Raw genomic sequence first — 27,708 nt, forward strand, 5'->3', positions numbered from 1 at the left:
ACTTATCTCCAGAATACGTGATTAAAATGTTTCTTTACTGCAAAACAGCTTTATGGACTTGAAGCTACACTGTGGTTTCTAAAGGACCAGTAATGGGAAATATATTAATATAAAATAAATAATAAATAAACAGTTTTATACACAATAAAATTGAAAGTTAGATTAATACTGTCCTCCTTTTTAAAATGTCCTTTCTCAGTCCATACCCATTAACATAATTTTAATCTGGTATGTACACCAATGAAACCAATCTAAGGCATCATCACATGGCTTCCACTGGCCCCAATGTACCCAGCTGATCTAACTGGGAAGCTTTTTTGATGTACTTTGCATATCAATATAAGCGTCCTCAAATTGAAATCCCTTTCTATTTTAGGAGATTGCTTTTTGATGGCTTCTCATTACAGAAATGTTGGCTATGGGTCAAATGAAAATGTCATCACAGGCTCAGCAAAGGCTTTTGGGGGGAGTCCTCTTCCGACAGACAAACGTCCCTTTTCCAGTTTAACCTCCTTCGCCTGTGAGATGATGAATCATGGAGCTCACCAGAGAGGGCACATGATGACGGGAGGGTGAATGAGCGTCTGACGAGGTGCCAGTCGACCTGTTTGTGACATAATCACCTAAAGGCACAGAGTTATTCTCAGGTTTGTTGTTTCAAATGAAAAAGGAAAACTGAAATGACACAAAAAGGATTTGGTGAAATCAACTTACTGTAACTGTGTAAATTGATTAAATTTTCATACGTCTAGAGAACTCATAGTTCCACGTATAGTTCCATGTAGTGGAACTCCGCTCCTGTCCTCTGGTTTGTCTGTTTGTTTAAACAGGATTACACAAAAACTACCAAGAAGATTTCTATCAAACCTGGTGAACGAATAGGACATGGGCCAAGAAACATTTTGGGCTAGATACGGACCCAGGGGTGGACCCAAATATTTTTTTTCACTTTCTTTAATATTGTGAGACATTGACATTTACAGTTATTTCCCAGAGAACAATTTATGGATCATAATGAAAAATTGGCAACTGATATCTATGAGTGTGAGCAAATTGGTGCAGCTTGATTAACTGTTGGGCCTTGGGAGAGGTATGTGGCCTATTGAATGCTTTACTAATTAAGATGTGGTTGAGGCTGTGGAATGGTTATGGGATTTATGTTCAAGTCCTGTATTTTGTCAACACATCCATCCATTCTATCCTCCTCTGAATGCTCCCATCATTATTAACTACTCGCTCAGAGATCACCTCATAATAAAATGTTAATGGGTGGTAATGGATGACCTTTGGCTTGTTTTTTCACAGGACAGTCTCAAACACAAGTTCACTCGGAGAGTTCACGCAACTCCTTAAGTTAAATGTGTTTTAAAGACACATGATTAGCGTAGTTGTATACTTCCCATCATACATTGATTGAGTCCTAAAAACTTTCATGAGACCTTGCTTTCTTTCTGTTTGAAGAAGAAATAATGAAAACCTTACTTCTATATTCAGATGACTCATGGTTGTTAGTTCTCATTGTAATGAAAACAATGCCAACCATGAGAAGGATTTGTATCTATATCTTCCAATAAATAAATTGACAATACTTTTTAATTAAACTCATCAGCTTCTAAGAATTACTGTTACTATGACTATTCTCCTACCAACCTAAATAAATCGTCTTTTGAGCATTCACATGACATCTTTGGGTTGGTGAGACAAAAGTTTTTTCAGACAAGGAGACTTGTACATGGGTGAAATAATAGTTAGTTGCAGCCCTAATAATAAATCAAAATAACTTGTGTGTATTTGACTTTGAACAGCTCCAAAAGATACTGCAGGGACAACAACAACATGTGAACTGTTCTTAACTCATATGACACTAACATTAAAGTTAAAGTCGAGTTTAAATAAGAGTTAGTTGTAGCCTTCATAATAAATCAAAATAACCTGCATGTGATTTTGTTGGTCTGTAAAAGTTTGTTTCTGTGCACTCACTCCACCTCCCATCTGCTTCACTCTGTTCTATACTTTGTTGAAAACAATGCTCTTATAAACTTCCTCCATTCTCTGTGGCATTGAGCCTCGTGAATGGGCTGAACTTATTGAATAAAGATACAAAACGCTGTGGGCTCCACTCACTCTTTCTCAATAGAACCCTGAACACACAAAATAAATCAGCTTTTTTATGTCTCTTGAGCTTCACATAAGCAGCTTCGGAGTTGAGGTTTGAAACACCAGTAATTTCACCTATGTCTTCATGGTAACACTTTTGCTATTACCTCAACATACATAACTCCCACCACCTCCCATTCTCCCGGGGGGGTTTGACGAAATGACGAAAACGACAATTATCGCAATAATTGTAATTTATCTAATAAAATAGTACAGTCATTTTGCAGTGTATTCGTTAGAACATAACAAACTAAATTATCTGTAATCTAATACAGTACTAGAATTTTGTCAGGAGGCGGCATGAAATTTGGCGTAGGTTGCCACCTTGAAATTCTCTATGCAGGAAAAATCCTGATGATGGGCAGGGGGTCAAAGGCAGAAATGTTGTATGGGGGACCTAACAGCCCAGTCTTATGCTTTAGTAAAAGTCAGTAACAAGCAACCTGTGGTTTCACAGTGAGTGAGTCTTCTGAGTGTCAGCGCAGAAATGAGGTTTTATTCAAGCAGAAGTTGTGTCAAGACATCGGCTGCTTGCTTGAGGACAAATATCTTTCTGAATCATTTTTATTTGTATTTGTGGCTGATAAACCGTCCTGGAAATGAGACAGCGAGGTGGGTGTATTTGAACTGTGGTTTGGTTAAGGATGGGCATGAATTGGTTATGTTTAAGGTTATGGAAAAGGATCTGGTTATGCCATCCACAATGCAAAGTCTCATGCCCTAGTGTGTGTGTGTGTGTGTGTGTGTGTGTGTGTGTGTGTGTGTGTGCGTGCGTGCGTGCGTGTGTGTTCATCGAGTATTTCTGGACCTGAGGTCAGATAGCCATCGTGGTGCTAGTGTGCTAATGTAGAGGAGGCATTAACCCTGCTTTCTCTGGACAACAGACCGCTTGGCGATTATCCATCCCCGGAGACTGGTGGCATGTTTCTGTCTGCCTGCCAATCTTATTTCCCGGATAGCTTGCACACTTATTTCATTTTGGCCTGTTTCACAGCCCCGTATTGATTTTTGAAACATCACGTTGGTGTGAGGATGAAGGGCCCCCTTTAGAACACACGGTACGGTAAGCTTGTTGAGTTTGTTCCCTGCTGTTTGCATTTTTACCTCCATAGTCAATAAAAAAATCCTTTGTGATCATATGATTTAAGGACTTAGTATTATTATTATTAAATAAGATCTGGTTTTAAATTTGAACTTGAGTGAAACTGGAGAGTAAAGAATACATGTCTCTTTCCTCGCGAGTTTCTTTTTGCCTTACTACAAGTCAGTTGTACCTGTATGTTCTTTTTTCCTCTTTTATCTCTCTTTGTATAGCCTCTCTCTTCCGCAGCTTTTATTTCCCTGGTTGCTTTTCGTACCTCATGTGCTTGCTTTGTCTGGCTTTGTGTGTCGAAACCAGCGGATATGAGACAGCGGGCTGGGTAACGGAGACGCTGCTGTCTGTCTGTCAGTCCCTGTGGTACATTAGCCGTCCCTTACCATGTATTATTGATTCCCGCACTCTAATCACTGTCTCCAGTGTTCCAGATGAGCCTTTACTGCCAGCAAGCACCTACACTCCAAGGAGTTTATTGCAGCCGAAGTCCGGGTTAAAGCACAGTTCTGAAAGATACTGCAGCAGCAACAACAACAACAGGTGAAAGATCCTTAACTCATGTCTCTATGACACTTAAACGTTAACAGGAAATTCAATTTATCCTCATAAATGCTATGACTAATGAGTCATGTTAACACTTGCCACCTTCATTGCTGAGATTGGAGATATACTCCAACATGGCAAATGATCGGGCTAAAAGAGAGAGCATTCCAAAAAAACTTTCTACATGAAAGAGTACAGATAAAAGTAAATAAAGAAGCAATCTGGATTAATACTGACTCTAACTGCATAGGGATCTAGTTAACAACATAGCAACTAAAAATCACTTGGTTCAAATTGACCATTTAAAAAAACTGAATAAGCATATTAACAAATATTTAGTTGTGTACTGATAATTGCTCTTTAAATGAGTAAAAGTCCTTTTTTGTATTTTATTGTAAAATCGTGTTTTATATTCACAAGCTTAAGACTTTTTGAGCTGTGTTATGTGGCATACCTCCATTAAATATTTACATTATGTTTCACAGATGAGACAGCTGTAATGATGTCATGATCGCCATGTGAATGCCATGCATGCTATTCTTTGCCTTTGACAGGGATAAAACTGATGTAGAGAGGTGCGAGATAAAGCCCAGATTTTCTCTGCCCTTTCAACAATCCCATCAGTGCTTGTTCTGTGACTCTGAATAACAGATTCCACACAGCGGGAAATCAATTACAGTCACACTAATATGGATCAGAGACCACTGGTGATCAGCATTTTCTTCTTTTTACCCAGTGTCTTTCAGAAACACAGAGAAATCTTATTTTGAAAGAAATGGCTACTTTTGTGTGAATCTCTGCTGGGTGCATTTTCGCAGAGTGAAACTCTGCACACAACGGGGGTGTGCTGCATGTGGGAGGAAGTGGGACCCTGAAGGAACATCAGATTATATTATTTATTTTATATGTAAGAGGAGAAGAGATTTAAAAGAGTGGGCCAATTAATGCATAGCATTACAGGGTCCTTCTGATGTAACACTGACATCATTGCCCCCAGCCCCACCCACCATGCACTCAGAAAACATTTACATCACTCTGAGTCACACTGCACCATAAAGCTGAAGATCAATAGAGTGACGTCTGGAAAAATGACAAACTTGTTTCTAGGGCTATCCCGAACTAGGCAGGGGCGGTCTCAGCCCACCCAAATGTGCGTCATGACCACTCGATGAAAAGTTAAGGAATTAGCTTTTTTCAGCAAATGGAAAAGTAGAACAGAAAACACAAACACTGTCTCTAACTGATGGTATGCAGCCTACAGGCCAGGTCCAAGTATATAAAACTAAGAGACAGACCTCGCTGCAGAGTGTTTCTCTCGGAGCATGTCGAAGGTGGATGGAAGAGCAAGATCCACCTGGTTTCAGCACTACAAAGCCTTATGGTAATGCCACTAGGCGGCATATAAGCCCCATCCTTAGTTAAATAATAATGAATAATGTAATTATACAAGTCCAATGTCATGCCATCATACATCTGTGTCTGTCGTGTAATTGGTACAATCTGCTTTTCGTGATAATAATCACTACGCCGAGACAGACAATGTACCTACGAGTTATGAGATATTCCGAAAATTGACGGAACAATCCCTCCTGCATTAATAATACAAACTGCTAATTTTCTTTTAACTCTTCAAGGTGTTAATGCTGAACTCTTGACTGTGGAAATTAAATCACTAATCTCATGCAGAGTGCATCTCTTAATTTAATGTGAACTAGGGCTGACCCGAAACTTTCAGCTGCTGCTTTGACAATCAATATCCAAATCAAAATTGGGATACTTCATGAAATAAAAAATTCTTGCAAGTCGGCTCAGTTAGGATTTTCAGGTGATTTTCCATATGTTTTTTGGATTAGTGATTTGCCAGTTTCCTTTGGCATATCTAGCACTCAACATTTTGGTGATCATCTTTACTAATTATTGTAGACGCTTGACTTTAACATCTTTTTAACAATGTTGAAACATGTAAGCCACTGTCTCAGTTTGTCTTAGATTAAAAATGTCCTTATCTGATAATAAGCAATATCAATGTTGATATATAATTAATAATTGATTAATAAAGAAAAAATCTTATTACATGGGCTTGTGATTTTCATATCTACAAGCTTCATATATACATGGCAACATAGGAACTATATATTTCTACATTTTGCTGTTGTTTGAGCTGAAATCAATCTCAAGTAACTGCGTCACATTTCTGGAAATCTGCACCCTATTCAAACAAGGACTGTTATTCAAGACAAGGCTCAGGGTTAGCACTTTCTTCACACTTCTGCTCAAAGCCCAGATGGAGAAGTGCTTGTTCCCACTGAACAACAAAAGGACAAAAAAAGGTTACATCACTTACATATGATTCAGTGTAGTCCTTGACTTAATAAGGTTGCAATGAAGGCACACATTTTACAAAAAAGAGAGAAAAGAAAGATAAAGAAGCAAAAAATAAAATAAAATGGAATGAAGGAGAAAATCAAAGGGATGAAAGGGGTTGAAGAGTTGATATTGACTGAAGTGTTTCAATGTTTGATGAAAACACCTTGAAGAGCAAAAGGTAGCACAGTGTGTATGTGAGAGGAGGAGAGCGTCGCCGCTCCCCTGTGAGACGGTTTGAAAAGATGAACATAATAAACTCAGCTACAGCAAACGTCATGTCTCGTGTTAGAGAGGTAGAGTGATTGCTATTTTTTTATTTCCACCCTGAACTGTTGTAGCCTTTTTTTTAATTATGAAAGATGTATTTTTCTACAGTGCTACTACTCATTACTATAAACAGAGAACATAAAGAACAAGAACCGAACATAAAGTTTAATCAGAACCTCTGTAACTATACTATTCCCATTAATGGCATCAGGATTAATTGCAATGATGATGTTGTGTTAAACTGCAATAGTTTTAACCATGTGTACCTAATAATCTGGCACATTAGTAGTTTACCACCATGCAAATAAACGAAAGCCTGAAACTCTACAAGCCAATGACAACTAAGAAAAAAACCCAAAGCAGATTAGCACAAATTAGCTGCTATTTTATGATTTTATCAAAAAACAAGACAACAAGACAAATCATGTGACGTTAGCTAAATGCCAGCTATTATCATATTAGCTAGCAGATATCATATTAGCTTATCAGCAGCTATTATTATGTCAGCTAGCTAATGTTATATAAGTTATTGTAGCTCGCACACAAATGAGCATTTTAACAAACACCAATGTTTCAGACACAAGCGACAACAAAATTGTCCGAACACGAGCTGAACACATCAGAGATACACAACTTGCGTGTTAGCATTTTAGCCCAAACGACAGCTCTTACCTCAGGTGAGTGATGGAAGTGACGCTGAGATCCCAGCAGACAGGAAGTGTGACATTATTCCACATGATTAATCCTCCGGAGAGTCTCACCGGAGCCACACGTGCGTAGTCAGACCAACTTTCCCCCGACACGTTGTGTTAGCATCACTCATAGCAGTTTTCCAGCAGTTAGCTAGCTAGCTAGCTAGCTAACAGAAACGCTGTCGTGGACCGACGAACTCTTCTCAGAGGAATAACTCATTCAAATCCGAACATTCAGACACAACACGTGTGTTTTGAAATCAGTTTGACCCACACTTTGTTGTTTAGCCGCTTCTTCCGTCATTCTCCGTCGCGAACAACGCCCATTAAACCTTAGAAGTGCTGCTCCTTGACACTTCCGGAACTCACCTGAGAATTACCGCGTTTTAGAGTTTTCTTGAGTTTTGTAGTTCTCCAGTGACACCGCTCGTGACATCAACAGGTGCATCGTAAACAGGAGGTGCTCATGGCTGATTCGTCATGTTTTCTGATGATTGTTAGAACCAAAGATCCAATTAACTCCATGGCAACATGAAAGTTCCCGTCGACATATCACAGGTACACAATGCTACACACTACATCTGATTAAAAGTTTGAGTTTTAGATTTACACCAAAGCTGAGAATACACACAGAATGTATTATGCAAACAGAAGAATGCTGGATATAGAATATATTAATGTTCCAGATGAAAGTAAACAGCAGGTGAGTCTCAAAAACACATGAATAAAATATTCAATATTTCTTATGAGTTCAATCCACTTGATTTCAGAAAGCATTTTTAGGCCACAAGCTTTATTTGAGAGCTAATTTCTAGTAACTAAATATATTAAATATCCAAATATATTTTGCAAACAAACATGTGATGAGCATTAAAAACAACATAATGCACTTTTAAACATAAACTGCACATCACGTGAATGTGAATGTATCGTACAATGTGTTCTAAACGTAATAAATAACAGACAGACAAACACAAACGTGAAAATGTAACCTGCCCGGTGGAGGCATTTAACAGGCTCCTGCCCAGGCATGGTTCCACACCTACAAGAGGCAGCCATTGTTAATACTTGTAAATACACCTGAAGGTTTTCTGTGTGATCACCATTATCATCAGACTGGAATCTGATTCTTTGGTGGAGGCACTGGAGAGAGGGGGTGCTGCTCAAGCTTCAGAGCGTGACTGACAATATGCCTCACCCTCCTCATACCTTTCAGTTCGACTGCACCACCGAACGCCACGGGAGGTTCTCTTTCCCAGCAGCCACCAGTTTGTACAACTCCTCTCTCACTGCTGGACACGAGACACTAATGAGAACTATTATTAGGCACCATTATCATATAAACTACCTTAACTCAGTCTGTGTGTGTGTGTACTGTATATATCCTGAACATCTTCAATAAAGTTGTATCTTGTGTATAAAGATAAGAATAGCTCAGTACCCTTCACTGATGTATCACTTTGAACAGATATAGGCTGTCTGAAGGTAAAAATAGATTATATTTATCATTCCCTTTCACTATCACAATGTTTAATTCACACGCCCCCATTCATTAATTAAATTACTCCATGGCCGAATGGGCTCGACCCATCTCAGGTGCCCTCAGCGTTTCCTATTATAGCTTGTGGGGGTCTAGCTCATCAGTTGTATTTGTTCGGCAGCTCACAGAGACCTCTCGGCCCTGACGCAATCTCACCTCATTAACATTTTAGGTGACGAGTTTGTCACGGCCTTAATTAACAATTCATGAGCATGGCTTATAGCTATATTAACATTTTACAGCCAATAAATCAGCTCTCCTAATCTAGTGTGTGTGTGGATGTGTGAGAGGCTCGGGGGGTGCATATTGTACATCCACAATATCAAGAACCTATATCACTCTCCTTTTGTCTCCAAGTTCGTGTGCGTTCACCAGACTGTAGTTATATTGCTCCGTCTCCCTGTCTGTGTCTGACTCTGACATTTGTTTGAACTTTCTATTAATCTTATGATCTGATCATGGAAATTTAGTGAATCAGACTCATGCCTCTTCCTCAGCAAATCAAGACAAATCAAACCTGATCCAGAGGAGGTCGTTCACAGTGTTATGCCAATTAATAATCTGACTCTTTTTTTTCTGAGAACACACACACAAACGCACAAATCACCCTTAATTGAAAGGTGCTATTTTCGATTAGTCGACTTTAACAAAGCCACAAGGTACAAGTTGGTCCCTGTCAAGTCTCAAATAAAGGAGCAAAAGAGAAAGAGAAAGGAGTGAAGAGATATTGAGTCGAGGGATAAATCTGAAATAACGGAGGAAGACAATCTGGTGGAGTCGTTTCTCTGAGGTATCATCATTTCTGCTTCCCTCACACCAAACGCATATTCAGAAGCCACTGAGAGTAGGTGTAACAGCATGTGATGAGACGGGGAGTCCTCAACTGCCTCAGTGTGCTATAAAATGTGTGTTTGTATACCATGGTATGTATCCATGAAAAAAAAAAGAATAAAGCATCCGCCCAACAGGGGTGTGAAGTCTGAGACTATTGAAACCATAGCACCCAAACATTTTGAATTTACTGCAGCTCAAAACATGTGTTGCAGTGGCTTGATAAACTGACGTGTGATTCAAACACAATGTGTCATATTCTCATTTTTTCACTGCGTGGAGCGAAAGGAGAGAAAAGTGAAATTGAAGTAACAATCCCACCACAGCAGACCCTTGACCCCACTTTCAAAAAGCACCTGTGTAGGCTGTGTGTGCAGGCCCTGGCTCCCACGCTGAGTCGCCCAGTGTGAGTGCACAAGTATCATGGTGGAACGCACATGTTGCATAGCATGACAGCCCATTGAAAGTGATCGCTGCAGCACTGTTTACTCTCCCCGGGTGACAGAAAAAGCCAAGGCTAGCTTTTTTTAAATGAGTGTACAAGGGTCTGCTTATTGTTAGGAAGATCCAATCCCTGCAAAATCCACAGAGCTGCCACATGGACACTGAGCTTAACCTGAATGTAATGTGATCCACATGATGTGAGCCAGTGTTTCTCAGGCTATATTTGTTCTGTATATGGTGTAATGGCTCTGGAATACAGCACAAAACTGGTCCCTTCAAAAGAAAAATCCTGCTTTTGTGTTGCCTCAGTATAGCAGCACATTTATTATAACATAGAGATCAAGGTCAGCGCTTCAGCGGGAGCACGCTGAATTTAAAGGATTCAAAAGCAGCTGTGGTGAGGGTTGGCCTTGCAAAATGCATGTCTCAAAGACAGAGGCATTGTATGCAGCAAATGATCCTCCCCAGGTTCAGTGCAGGCTATTCCAATTCCAATCAGCCCTCCAACCCCTGCAAAGTCGAAAACATAAGAAATTGATCCGATGCAGGTGAAACGAGGAAACATCCCTCAGATTGATGGCTGAAACCACGGTGCGCTTTCCTTCAGACGTATATTTGGGTGAACATGTCAAGTGTGAAGTTAATTGTGATTTTTGGACATAGGTGTGAGATGTGTGGTGTCATCAGGGCCCCACAATCCACCTGTAGATATAGAGCGGTGAGAGTGCAGCATGTGATTCTCTCTGAAGTGGTGACAAACCACTGTAAACGTTAATGCACATCGTCACAGTGACAATAAGATTGGACAGAAGAGGGAACGGATAATGATGATTGGATAATGTAATTCCAATAACACGCACAGTAATAAATAATGGCCGGTGAATTCAGAGCACAGATAATGGACATAAGAGAAGCATGATGAGAAGTAGAAAAATCCAGTAATGAAATGTCCAATACTTTTAGAAAGGAATTGCCATGACTACAAGGTTTTTTTTTGTTGTTGCTTTCTTTACTGCTGCTGTGCTGCCCTCTTCTGGAGACGACAGAAACAGTCACAAATATTCATCATTCACAGGAAGCCTAATAGAAAGATTTTTATTTCCCTCTTCTCTGAACACACTGGACTGTCAAGGTTTGTTGAACATGTGAATGAAAACCAATGCAGTTGTCAATAATCTTGTGATTGGATTGTGTAACTGCTGCTTTTAATCACATGTCAAGTTAAACCTGGCACTTGTTTGTATGAATAAAAGACAAAAAAAATCAATTCCCTGCAGACATCCTTCACACACATAACCTATCCCAGCAGCCTTCACTGTGCGGACCCATGAAAGCGCTGTATCTCTGGTCTGGGTGAGGGGGGAGCATGCAGTTTCTTGTCCATATGTATGTTCATTCGTCTTTTCTTCCTTTCACAGCATCCATCTTCGTCCCCAGTCTCTCTTTTTCAACTCCCCATCTCCCCTGGCTTCTGGGGGAAACTGCTTGAGGCTGTCTCCCCTAAAACAAATGATTTGTGAGGTGGCAGAAACCCTCCTTGTGCTCCCACTTTGGCAGGAAAGCAGTGACAAAGAATTCCTGCCTCGACTGCTGTGAATTGAAGCTCTCGTGTAACTAATGTGCTGCTTTCTGTCTGTGTGCACATTAAGATGTTGATCAGCACTTTATATTTTCCCACCACATCCCCCTTCCCCAACAGGATAGACAGACAGACAGACAGATAGACTGAAAGAAGACTGCCCTCCTCCCTGGTCATGATGAATATCATCAACACTACTGCTGCACACACCTTTTAGGCTGCATTCAAAACACATGATCCTGTTATGTTCATCAGTGAGGTGTTAATTAATGGCTGTTGGCTCACAAAGACTTCATCAACTTCTGCCCCAAATCCTCTCTGGTGGCAGCCTCCTCTTAGTCTCTCAGATTAATTACTGGCTCCTGGTAAAGAGGAACTTAATTAAAGAAAAACCTTAGCACAGACTAAAACATCTATCAGACTATAAACCTTTAGAGGTTTTGTGGGGGAGTTCTCTCCTCAGCTGAGAGTTTGGGAGGAGGGTGTAGGCCCTGAGCGTCATTCCACTGGAACTGCAGTGACTGTGGACTTCCACAAACTTGAGGAGTTGCTGGAGTTGGTTCAGACACTGGGACAGTGTGACTTTTGGGGGAACGTAGCGCATAAAAATAACAGAGTAGCCCTCTTCTTTCTTTCTTTTTCTATGTTAGGACTATTTATTCTCAGTTTTTTTTCAGTATGAACCACAGACACGCAGATATGGATTGGCGGTGGATAGTTTTCACACTGTTTTTAAACTTTCACTTCACGCACGGGTCTCCCTCCTCTTATGACTTGTTCCACGGGTCTGCATACACTGGAGTGGTGCACAGACACAGGAGCAGGTAAGCCCGGTGTTTTATTTTACAGGCTGCTTTTGTTGGGAAACGTTTAAACTTTGTGTGTCAGCCTTAACATCCAGTTTACACCGTCAAGTGTTATCCTTATGATGCGAGCTGTGCGCTTTTGATGCGCTTTTGTTGCGCCTTTGTCGCGCAGTCCTCAAATAAAGGAAATGCGATATCTTCCACACTTCTCTTTTGTCGCAGTGGCCTCGCATCGCTTGAAATGTAGCCTCCTATGGTCATAAATGTGGCCTGGCTTCCATTCACTGTGCCTTTATCAACCTGCGACTAAATTTGGCACCAGTTTGCCAAAGGTGATAAGATCCAGATAAACGCTGGAATGTCTCTAATCTCTCATTTACCAGACACCGTTTCTGCATTTGCAACAGTTCCCTGATAGATTTAAACAGACTGGTGAAAAATCAGGGCGAACCCATCATCGAATAGAGACGCGCCCTGCAGGAAAAGTTCAACAAAGCATATGGACCTCATTATGATAGTTTATTGTCAAATCACTAAAAAGTCCAGCTATTCTCTGTGGTTTGCACAGAGCTCCTCTACAATCTTTCTCACAGTTTCCCTGCCTCTCTCCTCAGGAACTGGTGCGCCTATGTGGTGCACAAGAACGTGAGCTGCGCCGTGCAGGGGAGTGTGGAGAGCTTCCAGGAGCCCGTGGTGGCCCCCTGCCCAGCATACCAGCCCGACTGCCAGCAACAAGTGACGTGAGCATCCGGGAAGGGGTCGAGGGTGCATGTTTAGATGTATGAGACAGACAGACCGGAGTTCTGATACAAAATGTTTCTCTGAAGGAAACCAAGAGGGAGACATTTTCACAGTGGCTGCATGAGAAACTAAATTTGGCAGAACTAAAATTGCACAGATTTGAGTAAGTTAGAAGATCACAAAAACTAGGCGGATAAACAGGAACAGGAAATGCTGCCCAAATATGAAGAGGTCTATAGATTCCAAGGCTCTGGAGTCGGTACTAGAGATGAGGTTTGGTTCGGGTCAAGATGAGACATAAGCTGCCCTCAGATATTCTCCTGACATACAACTATCTCGCAATGTTTTCAGAAAAAAAAAGGCTGGATCCACCCATTTATCCGGATCTGCTCTAAAATGTACTGGGTTCCTCCATGGGTCTTCCCCCACCCCTACACAAAGTTCCATGGAAATGCTGATGTTGCCAGAATAAGTTATGGTTAAAGTTAATCAAGACCATATTAAGATCCAAGCACCTACCGATGCAGCGAGTTTAGATCCCTTAAGGCTGTTTGTTATAGCTGCTATAGACATGATATTACACAATATAACAAATCAATGCCCTGTTGTAGCTTTCGTCTTCATTATGGAAACATGATAGACTTTGCATATCAATGAGTAAAATAAAATAAATCTTATGTTAGTTGTATTCAGGAGCTGAAATCCAAACCTCTGAGCTCAAGTAATGTCACTGCTTATAAACAGTTGGAATCAATGCAGTCGATTTTTTCTCAAAATTACAAGTGTGTAATCCAAATATTATCATAAATCATGTTTTAGTAACACAGTTTGATTTAAGGCCTCATCTAGACCCCAAACCTTTAAGATCACAAATCATTATATTCCTTAATAAGTGCTTACTGTAAATGGGAGTTTAATTCTTGTGTAACAGTTAATTCTGAGCAAGAAGACGCAACTCAATGTGTTGCAAGGCAATACATTTTACTTTGTGAGTCATTAATTGTGAAAAACAACGTGTTGTGGTTTTACTCTGTTATTCACTCACACAAACATATGCACAAGAGTCATGGTGATGTGGAAAAGATCCATGGAAACTGATCATTCTTAGATCACTGGAGCACATTTCCAAGTCTGTGTAAAGTCAGAAAAAGCTGCCAGTGAGAACAGACATCTCAGGTTTTCCCATTTCTAAGTTATGACATCAAGTATTGGCTTCATATTATCTCTTTTTGGGATTTAAGAACAGGTTGTTGATTACAGCCAGAGTTTTATTGTCCCACAGGTTTTAAGTTTCCTTTTTGATTTTTTGTCAACAGAGCTATCAGTGAGTGCGACAGTATGGAAAACGTGCAAAAATCACTGTTTCAGACATCAACTCTCCAGATGTTCTGTATGACCCTTGCCTTCGGGGAAATTATGTCATCTATTGTTTCTTTCCAAACTGTTTCCTTTGGCTTGAAAGTGTAAAAGCAAATGTACTGTGAACAATAGATAAGCTCAAAAATGGTCAAAGCCCAGAAAGCAGAGGTTTTGGTGATTGCAGGAGTCAACAATAAGAAGAATTAATATTTCGTTTTGGAACAGTTTCTCAAAAAGAGAGCAATTACATGGATAACACTGGTCTGAGTTTTATTGCGGATAAAAAGCTCAGTGATCCTCATTTCATGTTCATACAAAACAAAGGTTATTGATTACACTGCTTTGTTTTACAGATACAAAACTCGGTTTCTACCCACGTACAAGATTGGCTACAAGACATTCACAGAGTTAGAGTGGAGATGCTGTCCTGGTTACCAAGGTCTGGACTGTAAAGATTTAAAACCGCCTCCAGATCAACAGAGAGCACAGGGAACGCAGCCTTACCTCCCACTGAATCCTGGACTCACAACCAGACACACACAAAGTAAGACAGTTCTATCATATGTGTTTTTGTCAATTTCCACTCAACACTGCTAAACCACTTAATTAAACCTGCTCATAGAAAACATGAAACTATGTTTGTGTTGATTTATGAAACATTAATAACCTATTTGTGACTACAGGGCCAGAGAGGAGGGAGACAGGCCACCATGAGACGAGGCACGGTGGGACAGATAAGGTCCGTCTTCTGGAAGGTGAAGTTCAGCGCCTCTCTCAGACAGTCCAGGGTCTCCAGTCTGCTTTGACAGGGTTGACCAACAACCTCCGCACAGACCTGCAGGAAGACACAAAGAAGATGCTGGTGACACTTCTTAACAACATGCGGCCACCAGACAGCGCTATGACCGCAGGCACAGAGGAGAGCCCAGCAGTGCTTGATGGTCATCAGGCTGTCAGAGGAGGGACTGGAGGAGACAAGGCCATAGAGAAAATAGTGGCCCGGTTGGATGATATTAACAATTCACTGAAAAGTAAGGATGACGCCTTGGAAGACCTGAGAGGGACCATGACAAGTCACGAGGGACAGATCCGTGTTCTTATGGATGCCTCACAATCTCAGACTCCAGCCATAACAGAGTTTGATGTTATACAGACCTACATCGATGGGAAACTTGAGAAGCTGAAGAAGGAGCTGGACCAGAGTGTAGAGGAACAGATGACCAAGCTACAAAGCTCATGCAATGACAAGATCCAGACTCTGCAGAAGACCTGTGAAGACAGCCATGACCAAGGGCTGGTCAGCCTGGCCAAGCTGGTGGACACTAAGGAGGCTGACCTGAGAAAGGAGATCCGAGAATTACGTTTGGACATGGTTGCTGCCGATGGACCTATCCGCACTCAGAGGCAGACAGATCCATCCAAAAAAGAAGAGCATCATGGTGACCACAAAGACCTGTGGCGTGAGATCGATCGTATTGCAGAGGCTCACCGCATCCTGAATATCCGTATTGACAATGAGCTGGAGCACCTGTCTGCACCTCAGGAACAGGACAACGATTTCAGTTTACAGTTTGAGGAGCTGGAGGCACGTATAAATATCACAGAACAAAATGCAGAGACTCACTGCTTCTACATTGAAGAGAAGCTGACCCGTACAATCGGAGAGGAAGTGGCTGCACTTCGACAGCTTCTGGATGAACGTCTGAACAGCATGGAGGACCAGTTTACAAACATGCTGGTGGAAATGAGCAACAGTTCATTCCCAGGGATGTTTGGTGACTCCATGGATTCCATTCAATCAGAAGTCAACAACAACAAGTTCCTCCTCCAAAATTTGGATGATAAGATCAATGCTGTTGGAGAGTTGTGTTCTGCAGGATGCTCTAGCTCAGGAATTGCTGGAGGTGCAGGAAGTTCCTCACCTGCACCTAAAGGCCTAGAAAATATTTTAAAGGACCTGATCCGGTACAGGAATGACTTGGACATTCTTCACACAAATGTCAGTGACAACAGAGACAAGGTAAAGAAACTGGAGGACATTGTTGAAAAGCAGTCGGTCGTAAATGAAAAACATGCCAAGACAATGGATGATTTCCAAAAAAGACTAGTTGATATACAAGATAATGTGCTTGGCCTGGCTGGTGCAGTTACAGGATTAAGTGACTCCTTGAGCAAATACCACCAAGATATGTACAAAATAAACTCAACATGCTGCCATGCGGAGCAGAGTCGCACTGGGAGTCCAGCTTGGGACAACTTGGCATCAGTCCTTTCAGTACCCAGTGGTAATGCAGACGACACCAGACGTAAGGTGGAGGAGTTAAATAACAGGCTCGATTTGCTAAGTGAGCAGGTGTCATCTGAGCTGAGTCAATGTAAACATAACACACAGGGCTTCTCTGATGGCATGTCTGTTGTGGACGGACGAGTGACCAGACTTGAGAAGGTGTGTGGAAGGTTAGACGGGGTTTCTGCTAACATCAAAGAGCTGAAAGAAGGGCTGGAGAAGCATGTTGGTGGTCTGCAGGACTGTGTAAACAGGATGAACGTCACCTGTGGAAATCATGGTGCAGACATCCTCGCCCTGCAGAATGCCCTGCAGAAGTTCCAGGAACAGCTGCCTGCCATGGCCAAGCATGTTTTGAAAGACATCGCTGCCAAAGAACCAGGTGAGTTTGTGGTTTGATGATACTTTGATGATGTCATTGTCTATCTGTTTTTGTGTCTTGAAAACAAAGTCTTCACAGGTCCTCTTAGACTTTCAGTGAGATAAACAAGTCAGTGTGTGGTCATATTTAACCAAATTTGATAGCTTGACATCCATTTATCAATTGTCTATACCACTTATTCTTTGAGAGTTGTGGGGGCAGGAGCCCGATTGACATTGGAACACATATTAAGAACTTTCCTCACTGTAGAATTTAATTTTGAACATTTTGAGTCTGGCTGTAGTATTGTACGTTGTGTCATCTTTGTCCGTCCCTGCTATAACTTCTGGGACAAGTGATAAAGGAAAAAATACCCTGTTAGCCAGTTAGCCAGTCAGCCAGTTAGCCAGTCAGCAGTTTTTCCTTCCAGTGTTTGTATTAGTAACCTGTAATGGATCGAGATTATTTATTGCAGTTAGCTACGTAATGTGAATAAAACTTTAATACATTGCCTCATATATGTTGTGCCTGAGCCACGTCAGGTAGATTTTCATCGGCGATGGTGGTGATGACAAAAACTCCCATGATCCCACTGTGCTTCTGGACATCATCAAACTAGGTCTTTTGTTATTGTTTTGTTTGAGAAACCCCTGGTGGCTGAAGTTACATATCTTATGTCGAAGAGTCCATTGGTTATATCATCTTAAATTGTTTTCCACATCAGCAAAGTCAAACACTGAAAGGCAAGAAGTTGAACATACTAACAATCTTTTTTCAGCTTCTCCATCATAACTCATTCATCGGTGTGATAACATCTGTGTAAACACAAACTGCTCCTGAAGATAATCCCCCATATAATGGATTCTGCTTGCTTGGTTTACATGGAGGTTTGGAACGGAAGGATCAGATCCCATGAATGGCCACAGGGTATTTCCCGGAGTGGGAGGACACGAGTTCACTGGCCCTCCTTTTGCTTGCCTTGAGTCTGTCATTCAATATATCCCGGCACCGAGAGGCAGAGGCCCACATTGGAAACTTCCTGTGACTTAGATTCATGTTGTCCTAAGAATTCCTCAGTTTTAATGTCAGGAATGGGAGAGGTAAACTGAAGCTTACATTTTTACATGCCATGCTCTATAGTGCAGTCCCAGCCCCTCAAAACCATTGCTGATAATTTACATGCACTATTTCATGTCTCATTGCTCCCTGATGTAAATGTCAGAACACCCTACAGACTGTTCCACCACCCCCCCCCGCCTATTCCCTTTATGGACATGTTCTGTTGTGAGGTCCTCTGTCATGCACCGTGATGTTGCTTTTATACTGATACCACAAAACTGCAGACCTCAACCTCAGCACACACACACACACAGGCAGCCTCATACACAATACACCTCCCTCCCTCCTCTCTGTCTCCTACACATGTACACATGCCAACCTCCAGAGATTCCCGTAGGGTGACCTCAGCCTGATGTGTGGAGTCTGGTCCTCATTAAGGGCCCTGACTCACTGCTGGAGCCAGTCTTGATGGAGAGGGGAGAAGCAGGCCTCCACACCCAAGACCAGATGCTTCAACTACCCTCAGCTGTGATGTCATGACTGGGGCCCCACCACTTGGTGCCTCCCTTTCTTAAACCAACGTCCAAAACAATGGTGGGACAGGGACCTGAAGAAAATGGGAAGGTGGATGCATCAATGGTCAGGGTGTAGTGAGACAGAGTGCGTTAAGGCATTTTGTATTCCATTGCGGCCGTTGCCAAATATGGCCTGTTATTTCCTAACTGTGATGTTCGATTTCATTACCGTACATGGAACATTATACAGCACCTCAGCCCAGCTGTAAATCAGGCAGAACTGTGTGTACTGCAGCAGGATTGTGAAAGATATTTGTCTGTGATCTCACTTTATGAGTATTGTTTATGTAATACTAGTTTGTCTTTTTATTTCTATGAGTTTTCTCAGGAAAAGTTTGACATTACGGGAAATATGCTTGTTTATTAATGCTTGATACCAGAAGCTACCCCCAGCAGCTTGCTAACTTAGCTAGGCATAAGACTGGAAACAGGTGGGGGCTCATGCTAATTAACACGTTATATCTTGTTTGTTTTATCTGTACAAAGGGTCAAACTGTCAATCGCTGTTTTACAGACAGTTTTTCAAGCAGGAACATTTGGCAGGCAAACGATATGTCACATTAGCCCTGATACAATTTGATGTGTCATTTTCACACCATGCACTTGTGTTTACTTGTTACCTTAAATGGAGGCAGGCTCGCTATATCAGCTTCCTCCTGTGTTTGCTGGTAACTATTTACAGCTCATACCATTTCTGTAAAGAACTCAATTGACTTTTTAGTTTGGTCCATGTTCCATCCACTAACATGGAGGAGGCAGTGTTGATTAACTATACTGCAGCCAGCCAACGGGGGGGCTTTACTTTGGGGAGCAGTCATGTCGTCTTTTTTTTTTAACATAATTTCTATGCTTTTGGCAGATCAAGCTAATTGTTTCCAGACTTTGTGCTAAGCTAAGTTAGCCATTTGCTGGTGAAATCTCCCCATATTTACCACTCAGATATGAGCGTGGTATCAATGCTACTCTTGGCAAGAGAAAGAACATGCACATTTCCCAAACTGCCAAATTCTCATATAATAGCAAATATCATGTGATCTCACTTTGTGCCCATAGTCGAAACTTTGAGTCTCACGAGAGAGGGAGTTGAGCTGTGCAGTCAAGGATTTTACGTTTTGGAAAGAGAGAAATAGTCTAAATAGAGATAAAATGTCCGTGAAAAATCCCAGTTCTGTGGGTGTGGTGGAGTTTCAGAACCTCCTGAAATGTTTCCTCTTGGCGCCTGAGCTCATGTTCTCCACACAGTCATATGAAGACCCTGAGGAGGCTGCAAACAGATGAGGTGTTGTAATAACATAACTGAAAGATTAACTGAATAGCTGTTCCCTTAGTCAATGTGACGACTGAATGGAGCTGTGTGACTTCAGCTGCGAGTTGCTGGCATTGCTTCGCCCTCCATCAGCAGCTGCTGGATTTACGACCACACAACCCTTGTATGTTTGTCTTCTGCCGTCCGGTGAGAGCTGGAGTTCAACGGCTCTGTTGCATCATTTAAAAGTCGAACACTGATGCATGTTGTCAATAATATCTTAGAGAAAGTGGAAATATGGAAATCTTGAGAGTGGCGCTTCCTCATGCAGACGGTGACTAATCAGTTTTCTGAATTTTCTCATTCGATTCTAAAGCTGTTTTTTTCTACTCCTCCTATTTTTTTTGGAGGTGATCCCAGACCGACTCAAATCACTTCCCTGTTGTTTCCTTCACTCTCTCTCTCTTATCTCTCAATTGCTCTCTCCTTACTCCCTCGTCACTCTCTCCTTCTGTTCAATTTTTTCCTTCCAATTTGTCCTTCGGAGAATGCCAGAGGACTTCTCCTCTTCCTCCGACCCGTCCTGGGAGTACGTATCGATGAGCGGGCCAGCTGAAAAACACACACACGCAAAAAAAGACAGTTTTGTTAAAGTGGGGGATAAAATACATGCTTTGATTTCATGGATCAATGCTTTGGAATTGATCATTGTGACTTTCTATTGGGGAGAGAGGGAGTGAGATTAACTGCCTGCAGTGATGAGGGAGGACAAGAAAAACAAGACATCAAAAGACTTTGAAGTTGGATGGTGTCTGCTGGGAAAGAAAGGAAAATGGTTTTTCGCCACCGCCCCACACACACACGTATATATTTAGTCAGCCCCACAATTTCAAGGGGGCGCTCCAGCTTCCCCGGAGACCTTTCTGAAGCTGCGAGGGTTGAGGTGTTTCCATCTCTGACCCAGGAACCCATCTGTAAGTCTTCAGAAGAGAATGGAGCCAGAGACACAATGGGAGTTCCTGAGGTCTGCCATACAGTGCACAATTTAAACCTCCCATCATTAATTTCACTGGAGGAAAATGGGGCGGAGGATGAAATTGTGTCCATGTGCATCTAGACAGTGTGTCATTATGGTGTGCGTGTGTGTGTGTGTGTGTGTGTGTGTGTGTGTGTGTGTGTGTGTGTGAGAGAGTGTTCATATCCACACCCTCTGCCCCTTGACACCATTTTCCATCGCATGATCAACGTGTCTGCTCCAATATTCCTTTAAGCTTTCTCACACTTTTGAACACTCACGTTCTGTCACCTCAATTTGTGGAGGCCCCAGTGACTAAACGTGTCCCTCCCCCTGCATCTGTTTGCGAGCGATAACATCTGGTTTTGGTGAGTCTCTTGGTTGCACCAGCACCCTTGTGTACGTGCACGCCTTCCAGTGTGTTTTTGTGACTTTGCGGTTGCCCCCTTAGTGAGACTGTGGAGTGAGAGACAGGCAGAGAGCTCATGGGAAATATGCACTCAGGCAACCGACGTCCTGAAGGAGGCAAAGGAAGGAAATGAGGAAGAGATTTCTGATTATCTCAGTACAACGTGATTGCTGGGTTTAATTTGTTTCTGATTATACATGTGGTTTCCGAGTAGCTTGTGGTATCACTTGCAGTAAGATGGAGGAATTCTGTGGATGATGTTTTATTTGATAAGAGCAGTGTCTGATTACTTTCATAATTCAGAGTAGCAAGCAGACTAATGTAATTAGATTACTTCCAGTAACTTGATTGATCATTTTGCCTCAGTGCAAAACTGGACGTTGCAGTCAGGATGTGTTGTTGGCTGTGGCAGAACTTATCGTCATTTTAGTTTAATCTTGACGTTAGAAAATAGTTGCATGACAAAATTAGATGATAGTTATAGAGTTATAGATGTTATAGATGATATAAAGATGGACGACATGACAAGACAAGTCACGTGTGATGGATCCCTCTCACAGACAGAAGTGCAGTAGATGCTGCGTGTAGCTGAGAACATCCACAAAATAACAACATTGATTACAAGAAAAGTTGGTAACATAATGGAAAAGTGTGTCAATGTTTGAAGTATTTTAAATATGTGAGTAGACGTATTGTATATCGAGCAGTTTCGTGTCAACGATCAGGATGGTGCTCACAATCTACTACATAATAGCTTTAAGCAAATCTTTGATCCTTGTTGTTGGAGCTGCATCTCATCTGGTTTACACGTTTCCATGGACTCTTGTTAAAGACTGAGTCAGGTGTCCATGGCCTTTAAAACCTGGGAATTCTCACCATTACACTTTTTCCCAACTTCCTTATTCACTGAAATGTCTCTATGACTTTGCTGAGATTGAACATGTCTGTGTTCAAATTCTTTATATAACAGTCACCATGCTTGTTTCCCTGCAGCACCTTAATTTTTGTTTGTTTTCTCCGAGAGTTTCCCCAAAGCCTTTTCAGACAAATCTTGTATAACCATTCGCAATAAGTGGCAATTTCCTTAATGTGAGTGTCTCTGGCTGAACGGCGTCTCTATAATCCTTTTATACAGTCTCTCCATTTATGCCCAACCTCACCCACAAGGTTGTAGTGGCTCTGCCCAGAGCAACACACGAGCCATTTAAACCCTTCACTGAATCTTAAGTACAGCGTGACACAAATCTGTCCGACACCTGGTTGTCAAACAGATTTTGATTTGTCTGCGGGACCCTCTCTCAGCGCCTCTACGGTGACCTAAGGCTCCAGTCGTGTCTGTGCCCTCAGGGGGTCTGGGCAGGCAGCCAGCTGGTTTCCGTTCAGATGGTTCTCGTTGACGAAAACTCACACCCACACCGCCTGCTCAGCTTTTATGAAGGGTAATAATGGTACCAGCTCAAATAAAAAAGAAAAACTGTGCAGAGTAAGCCAGGTCTTATTTGGCCCGTTATCAGAATGAACGTCGTTAAGGAGAATTCACAAGAGTGTGGAGGGATGCGGTCTGACTATGTGAGAGGAAGTGGGAGTTGTACAAACAAAAAGTTTACTGGAGGCTTGTGCGATAACAGTTACAACATTTTCCATAACTTTCATTTGGGTTGCGAGAGGTCGACCCAAAGCTTTTTTCTGTTTGATGATCATATGGTTAGAAACTGAATCATAAATCGATATATTTATAATCTCGCCACTGTTTCTTTTTTTCTTCTTCACTTTTCTAGGAATGACCTTAAGACCGGAGAGGCCCGCTTCTCTGCCAGACACAACTCAGACCAGAACCAGAATAAAACAAATCCAGATCCCTATAATCATCCCGCCGCCACCGTCCAACCCCAGGCAGCCCAACACGCACACGATCAGGATCAGCGCTCCAAACCAGCCGTCCAGCCCCCAGCAGCCGGGTCACCACAATGTGCCCCTGGTTCCCGTCCGGCCCGTTGTGGAGACGGGCGAGGCGGGACCACCCGGGTACATGCGCAGGGTGACTGTGCGGAGGGGCTCAGAGCAGTCGTCTGACGTGCCTGTCAAAGGATTCGCTGGAGCTCCAGGTGAGCAGCGCTAACGTTCACAGTGACCTTTAGCTTTCTAGTCTGAATCCACTCTGCAGCTCCAAACACCTGGTGAGATTCATCTGTGAGAAAACTCAAAAATCTGCATCAAGTCTCGTTGGATTTTTCACTCAGTGGATTCATGGCACAAAACCAGATTTGGCAATGTTTGAAATTATAGCTTACAAATTACAGTGCGAATACCAACATTATACTGAAATACATCTGTTTTGATTGTCACATGAATCCTACTCATGGTCAAAACAGTGAATTACTGGCCCGCAGCATTTTCACATTTCAGTTTTATACTTATCAAGTCAAGAGAGATTTGTTTCCCATCGCAACCATAATGAACATTATCATTAAACACACATTATATTCAAAAACATTATAATACCCTAACCCTTGAGCCATTTTTGTTGGTACATAATTGAGATTGAGTCCAATTAATAACACAGTAACGAATTTCATTGTAATGTCAATACAACCAATAGGTTTTTTTTCGTGATCCTGCTGACAGACAGACAAACCTCTGCTGTGGAGGTAATTACTGCTGCTGATCTTTTCTCACTCGTGTATTTGTCCTGTTAAAATCCCTCAGTGAGTATTTCAATCATTCCTCGTGTGTATGAATGAATGTTGAACATCTGTCATCTGTCGCTGCAGTGACAAGAAGAAGATTTTACGGCGCTCTCTCTTTTTGTGACACGTCTAACGTTGTATTAGAGCGCGCCAGCGCTGCCACATGTTCATAGTCACTTCTCATGTTGTCATCTGAACTCGTCAGGAACCTGTTTCTGTTTTGTTCCTTTTCACACATGGAAACCATAACGAGGGATTAACTATCTGTGTATTTAGAGTATATCTGACATGCACACATAAGAATTCTTTGCTAAAAGGCCTTTTAACCGCGGCCAACTCCAATTGGACGGATGAGACAATAGAGAGTCGCAGATTTAGCTCTGGATTGAATTATCTTGACTTGTTCTGCGGGATGATTAGGGAAAACAACAAATAACAAAATATGCTTTGTTACAGTTTTCACATGGGCATGGTTTGGCAGCAGAGTGTCAGAGACATCAGCTGGTACTGTCCACTGAGTGTGGGACAGGAAGCCGTGTATGGTCCTCTTAGTCCGAGATGTAATTCAGGAAAATCTTCTGGCTTTAGTTTAGAGTCATGAAATGTGGTTTTAATTATCCTTTAAAATGCAGATGCATGTTCTCACATCATCTTTCAATTACATGTGAATCTTAAAGAAAAATATTAAAACTGATATTTTGTGGGAAAACGAATACTAATCTGGATCTAGTGGAGAATGTGCTGTGGTTTTCAGCTGCTAACTGGAACTCTAACAGCAAACATGCAGGTTTGAATCCATTTCAAGGCTCAAAGGAAAGTGTGAACACCTGAGTCTGCTGAAAATAAAAATCAACCTGATTCCAGAAGACATTTTAATGCAGTTTATTATAACCTACTGTGTCTTCGTTCATTCATTCTTTAGGAAAATTCACATGGAAAACCAAACGACTGCCCCTGATTTTAAACCATGATTCTAATTTCTCTCGCAGGTTATCCTCCTGTGCAGCCGGCGTCTTTCAATCCTCACTCCACCAGCCGTCAAGGTACTGCAGCAGCTCATTATCAAGTTACATCGCATGCAACCCAAGGCTTCGGCTTTCTTCCACATCAGTGTAAAAAAAACAAGAAAGAAAAACTGGAAAAGTTGAGAATAATTTGCAGCTTTAGAGTGAAAGTGGATGTGTTTAGTTTAAGGAGGTGTGGGCGGACTGTGAAGGGCTTTAGCTCGTCTGCCGTCACTCACCAGAGAGGCGTCTCCCACTGCCACAGGGCAAATGTTACACTTGATGATGATGAAGGAAGTTGTGTTATTGAAAAGGATCATGGTTTTATTCACTGAAACAAGGATCCTGATTCTTTTTTTCTCTTTTCTGCCACAAACACTGAATCTATTAAATCCATCCTGTGTATTAATTTACACGCAGTCAGAGACATGAATGAAGCAGCTCTAAATATAAAGGTGTCACCTCACTGCCTCGACAGAAGAAATTAACACCGTCTTCTTCTTCTTCTTCTTCTTCTTGTGTAGTTCCTGTTGCAGCGAAGGTGCCGTGGAATCCACTGCATCAAACTCCAATTGTATCTCCAGGTAAAGATCCATCTGGAAACTATCTCTCGGCTCTCAAAGCTTCTGACACTGGATAAAGATACAAACAGAAAATCAATGGTTTATAGAATGGGTAATATTTTGTTAAATGACTTGAGTGAGACACTGACCTGCATGTTTCTTGTTTTCAGTCTCACTCGACAACAGCGCCTTCGCAGATCCCTTCTCCTTCTCCGCCGGCCTCACCCAGCAGCCGTTCTCTGGAGATTTTGGCATCATTCGTTTTAACAGGGTTCTGGTCAATGATGGTAGACACTACAACCCCCTCACAGGTACACACACACACACACGGACAAACAGTCCAGTTTTAACTTCTGCATGTTCGTTTGCTCTGCACCTTGTTCTTCAGATGAACTTCAGTTAAACCTAAACAAATCCAATTTTCATTAAATCAATTTCTTCATTTAAGCCGAGGTGGAGTTCAAAGCTGCACTAAACAATGTTTCTTTATAAAACTCACTGAGTCAAATACCTCGTGTACCGTGGAGGTGGTTACTCGTACTGTTGAATCCCCCCCCCCTCCCCGGAGCCCCATGGGGCATTTTAGCCTCTCTCAGCTCGTTGTTTTGGTTTTTATGGCCCCACAACTTTACTTTTATGACTTGAACTGTAATCATGCTTCACCTGAAAAATACATCTGTGGCCAGACACTGCTTCAAATAATTTTTAATGTTGCTTAGTCTCTTTTGGATGCAGGGAATCCAACATAGAAATTTGCAACCACTTCTAAAATTGATGCTTTAAAAAATGTGTAACTCATAATTGAAATTACAAACAGACAAGGCAACAAACTTTGTGGTTCAGGCTTCATCTACACTACAACTGTGAAGGAGCCATTCTCTTAACATCTCATTCTCATTCCTCTGAATTCAGTTTTATCATGTTTGTCTGACAACTCCAGTGTTTGAAGATAATTAACTCAACCCTCTTTCCCTTTCTTCCTTCCACAGGGATCTTCACCGTACCACTGGACGGTCGATACCTGATCTCAGGCCTGCTGACAGCAAAGCAGGGCGACCACGTAGAAGCCGTCCTGTCTGTGTCAAACCGCAGCGTTCAGAAGCTGCGGAGCTCAGCAGCGCCTGCAGCAGGTCAACACCGGGGCTCAGCCGACGGCACCTGCAGCTGCGGCGGCTCGGTGTCCTTCAGTCTCATCCTGCCCCTGAGGAAAGGAGACCGTGTGGGTCTGGTCAGGACTGGAGGTCAGCTGGCCACCACTGAGGCCAGGGAGATCCTCTCCTCCTACAGCGCCCTCTTCCTGTACTCACAACAGGCCCAAAGATAGCTGGAGCTCATGGACACAGAGCGAGGACTAGTTTGTTCCCTGAGAGTTGGACTGGGGGAAATGTTGACTAAGATCATTTCTCACTGACTTGCTGTGATGCAGCTATTTTACCACAGTGTGAAGATTATAAATCCAGTTAAACAAGTCATTACGTTTGTAAACCATTTGCCTTTAAATACCTGAATTTGAGAAGTAGGATTTGTTCCTAATATATTTGATTATCAACTTGTTTTTTTGTAGCTATGTGAATGTCTTGTGTAAAAGTCTTTATAAATTAACATTAAAATTCGTAAAATGAAATTTCTATTGTAACAAAACCATCTCAGACTCAGTTTTCAGTGCGGTCAACATATCATTGGGACATGATATCACTGCTTAGGCAATAAACCTTAATAAATCACAGCTTAGCATGAGGTCATGAGCTCCCTGTGTAATCTACACTATAAAAGAATAGAAATGACTAATGAACACACTTAAGGAGATTGATGTGTAAAAAAACCAAGGGATTCAGCAACACAAGCTCTTTTTTTATGTTACAAACCTGGTTTCAGAAGCTGCACAGAGGAAAAAACCCATTTGGGTCATTACGTAAAGTGGGTGTGGATGAAAAACAAATTTCCCCGCTCCTCACTCATGAGATTTAGAAAGTTCCCCAGCAGCAAACTTGTAAAAGCCAGAGGTGGGTTTAACCGTCATTTCAGCCTCATGCCAACATTTATAAACAAGAGAAAAACCCCTCGCAGACAACAGTCCACT

General features: G+C 41.9%; 1 protein-coding gene across 1 annotated transcript; it reads left to right on the top strand.

Annotated features, from left to right (window-relative positions):
• The first annotated feature begins 12,032 nt into the window (after positions 1-12,032).
• On the top strand, positions 12,033-27,252 carry emilin2a (elastin microfibril interfacer 2a). Its single transcript, XM_020100293.2, has 9 exons — positions 12,033-12,340; positions 12,937-13,062; positions 14,776-14,966; positions 15,106-17,091; positions 23,153-23,479; positions 25,051-25,104; positions 25,590-25,649; positions 25,799-25,939; positions 26,618-27,252. Exons 1-9 carry the CDS (start codon positions 12,195-12,197, stop codon positions 26,950-26,952), a joined length of 3,366 nt encoding a protein of 1,121 aa, XP_019955852.2. The 5' UTR covers positions 12,033-12,194; the 3' UTR covers positions 26,953-27,252.
• The last annotated feature ends 456 nt before the right edge of the window (positions 27,253-27,708 follow it).

Source organism: Paralichthys olivaceus, chromosome 16 (genome assembly GCF_024713975.1).
Source record: "Paralichthys olivaceus isolate ysfri-2021 chromosome 16, ASM2471397v2, whole genome shotgun sequence".
NCBI classification, from domain to species: domain Eukaryota; kingdom Metazoa; phylum Chordata; class Actinopteri; order Pleuronectiformes; family Paralichthyidae; genus Paralichthys; species Paralichthys olivaceus.